Source organism: Lynx canadensis, chromosome D1 (genome assembly GCF_007474595.2).
Source record: "Lynx canadensis isolate LIC74 chromosome D1, mLynCan4.pri.v2, whole genome shotgun sequence".
NCBI lineage: Eukaryota > Metazoa > Chordata > Mammalia > Carnivora > Felidae > Lynx > Lynx canadensis.
Genome location: NC_044312.2, coordinates 100,694,950 through 100,698,187, shown reverse-complemented (window position 1 = coordinate 100,698,187; position 3,238 = coordinate 100,694,950). Strand labels below are relative to the sequence as shown.

Below are 3,238 nucleotides of genomic sequence, written 5' to 3'. Positions count from 1 at the left end.
ATAACTGATCACATAGAACTTAAACCTATAGTTTCAATAGAGACATTTTATATGCAAAAGCTATACATCTACTTTCCTAAGAAATTATGAAAATCTTAGAAATATGTTTTGACCATTGGAAGTACTTACATCTTAAATGCTTTTCATCATGCACAACTTTAAACCTGAGGAGGAACTTACTACAAATAAATAATCCTTTCCTGGATGGAGCAAACTCTTCACTGAAAAAAAAAAAAAAAGGTGATACATTTCTCTTCTGCCTCATTTTCTTCTTCTGGTCCAGAGCTTCTTCATGGCATTTTTCATCTCTCCATTTCTCAGAGTATAGATTAGGGGGTTCAACATAGGAGTGATAACTGTGTAAAATACAGTCAAGGATTTATCAATGGGTAATGTAGAAGGAGGTCTCACATACATGAAGATGCAGGGGACAAAGAAGAGGACCACCACTGTAATGTGGGAGCCACAGGTGGATAAGGCTTTGCGCCTGCCTTCCTGACTAAGGTTCTTCAGAGAGTGCAGAATGACCCCATAGGAGATGAGCAAGACCGTAAAGATGACCACACAGATTGCCCCATCATTGGCAACCACAGTGAGGCCAATAACGTAAGTGTCAGTGCAGGCAAGTTTTAATAATGGGTACATGTCACAGATGAAGTGGTCAATGACATTGGGACCACAGAAGGGAAGGTTGTAAACAAAGAGAAGTTGAACAACAGCATGCAAAAAACCTCCAACCCAGGCCAACAGCAGCAACAAAACACACACCCGTTGATTCATGATGGTCAAATAATGCAAGGGTTTGCAGATGGCCACATAGCGGTCATAGGCCATGGCCACCAGAAGTAAAATCTCTGCACCACCAAACAAGTGTCCTATAAAGAGCTGGGACATGCAAGCTTGGAAGGAAATGGTTTTCTTCTCATAGAGTAAGTCTATAATCATATTTGGAGTGACTGTAGTTGAATACACAGCATCCATAAATGATAAGTAACCAAGAAAGAAATACATAGGGGAATCCAGGGTTGGGCTGACCACCACGGTCACCACAATGAGGAGGTTGCCCACCATTGTCACAATGTAGATGAGCAGGAACACAACAAATAATATTTTCTGACCTTGGAGGCTCTGAGTGAGCCCCAAGAGGACAAACTCAGTCACATTGATCCTATGTTCCATATGTCTTTTTGCATGTCCTTATTTCAGAGTTCAGGACAAAATTAGCTATAGATATAATTATGACTAGTGACTTCCTAAAACTTTAACCTAATCTTTTTATTCATTCAACAAATAAATATTATAATTTCTTATGTCCCACTACTTTCAGAAATTATAGTATACAAGGCTGATTAAGGCATGCTCCCTAGGCTCAGCAATATTGCAGATTAATGGAGAGACAAGTAATTAAAGACATTTGTGGGGAAGGGGAATATTAAATAAATGGGTTGCTACAAGCAGCTTTCCATCTGGAAACTAGTACAATTTTACCAATAGAGATTCTTCAAATAAAAAATTTTTAATGGACTAAGGTTTAATGAAAGACTAAAGCAAGATTTATACTTACTCCCCAGTTAATAAAAGAGGTGACTATCTATATTCTAGAATCCTCTTAACTAGTAAATAAAATCACAAATTGATGTATTTTACAATTTCAAAACATCTTAAGGATTTAAAAAAAGATACCACAACATCAATAGATGAAAGTATTTTGGAGAAAATATTTACATTTTAGAGGACATACACAGAGTTAATATCAAAATGGACACAGAGCTCTAAACATTTAAGTAAATGACAAATAACTCAATGGCAAAGTGAGTAAATCATATAAGCAAGTATTAAAAGGAATGGCCAACAAATGCATGTTCTGATGCTGAAACTCACCTATGAACAGAAACATGAATTGAAGTAACACCTGGCTTATGAAAGTGTTCCCTTGGACTCTTCAAAATCACATTTTCAAGATATGTGGATGCTACGTCATCTTCTAAACTTTCACAGGTTAACAAGCAATGCTCAGAGAACACATGAGTTGAAACTATCATGAGATTTACAAGGATCTGCCCATTAAAATATCCCTAAATAGTTACACCTGAAACTATGTCTAGAAACACAGATGTTAGAGAAAGTGCATTTATTGTGGATCTTTGTATGTGAAAATAGCTAAAAGAATATTACAAAACTGAGTCAATCCTCACATATGTTAGTATCCCAAAGAGTGTCTAACATGGCTGATTTTAAGAATCACACAGGAGAACTTTTAAAGGACTGTGAATTCCCGTACCACCAAAATCTAAAATGTAAAGCCTAGGCTGGACTCTTACATCTAGTTAACCTTCCTGGGTTACCTGCAACTAAGACAGCCGTTCAGTCCAAGGTCTGGGTTGTAGTCCCTTCTCCCATGTATTTTGTACGCTGATGACACCTCTGTGCACACAGAGCAGGAAAACACATGCACCATCACTGGACCTTGAACTGTTTCCATGTGAACAATGCTTTCCATGCTTGCAGAAAGTCTCAGTCATTTCAGTCTTTCAGAAAAAGGCTACCCCTTAAATTGCCAGGTTTTTTCAAAACAAATATGAAGGTCCTGTAACCTAAACAAGTCTGAATCTCGACTGGGAACAAAGAGACCCCAAATCTTCATTGTTGGCAGAATTTGTTCTAACAACAAATGAATGCTAAACAAACATCGTGAGGTTAAAAAAAGGGGTCAGCTTTATAGGAGATAAAATTGTGATTTGTTTAAACAAAGGTTATGTGGTTTGGTTTTTATGTCAATATAAGTAAAATAGGAAATATCCTTTGACAACATTCAATTCTCTATCAATTACACTGGCCTGTCTTCACAAAGCACAGTAAAATTTTGGATTTCCTGAATGATGGAGAATAACTCATATACATACTTCATTATGTTCTGAGTCCATCATTTCAATTCCTGAAAAATCCAGTTGTGTGAACAGTGATACAAACACTCTCTGAGGTCAAGACAAATATCTGTAAACACTTTATCTGGGGTTGGACTACAACACATATGGATGAGTCATTCAATTGGTGCATCTCCAAGAGTCATTTTTCCCTAATTAAATTCATTGGGACCTTCATCATAATTTTGAGAGTAGACCCTGCATCTCCAGAGATGCCAGCAGAATAATCACCATGTACAACAGGACTTGCAGAAACACGTCCTTGGGGTGAGGGGACGGGGTGGATCACAAAAGAACAACTTGAGATTGAGTCA

At 37.4% G+C, this 3,238-nt stretch overlaps 1 protein-coding gene across 1 annotated transcript; it reads right to left on the bottom strand.

Annotated features, from left to right (window-relative positions):
• Window positions 1-261: 261 nt before the first annotated feature.
• Window positions 262-1,179, bottom strand: LOC115525471 (olfactory receptor 4A15-like). The gene has a single exon (XM_030332680.1). It carries the CDS (start codon window positions 1,177-1,179, stop codon window positions 262-264), a length of 918 nt encoding a protein of 305 aa, XP_030188540.1.
• Window positions 1,180-3,238: the final 2,059 nt, after the last annotated feature.

Excerpts from the sequence above, each read along its gene's own strand:
- LOC115525471 (XM_030332680.1), bottom strand. The coding sequence starts at position 1,179 with ATGGAACATAGGATCAATGTGACTGAGTTTGTCCTCTTGGGGCTCACT.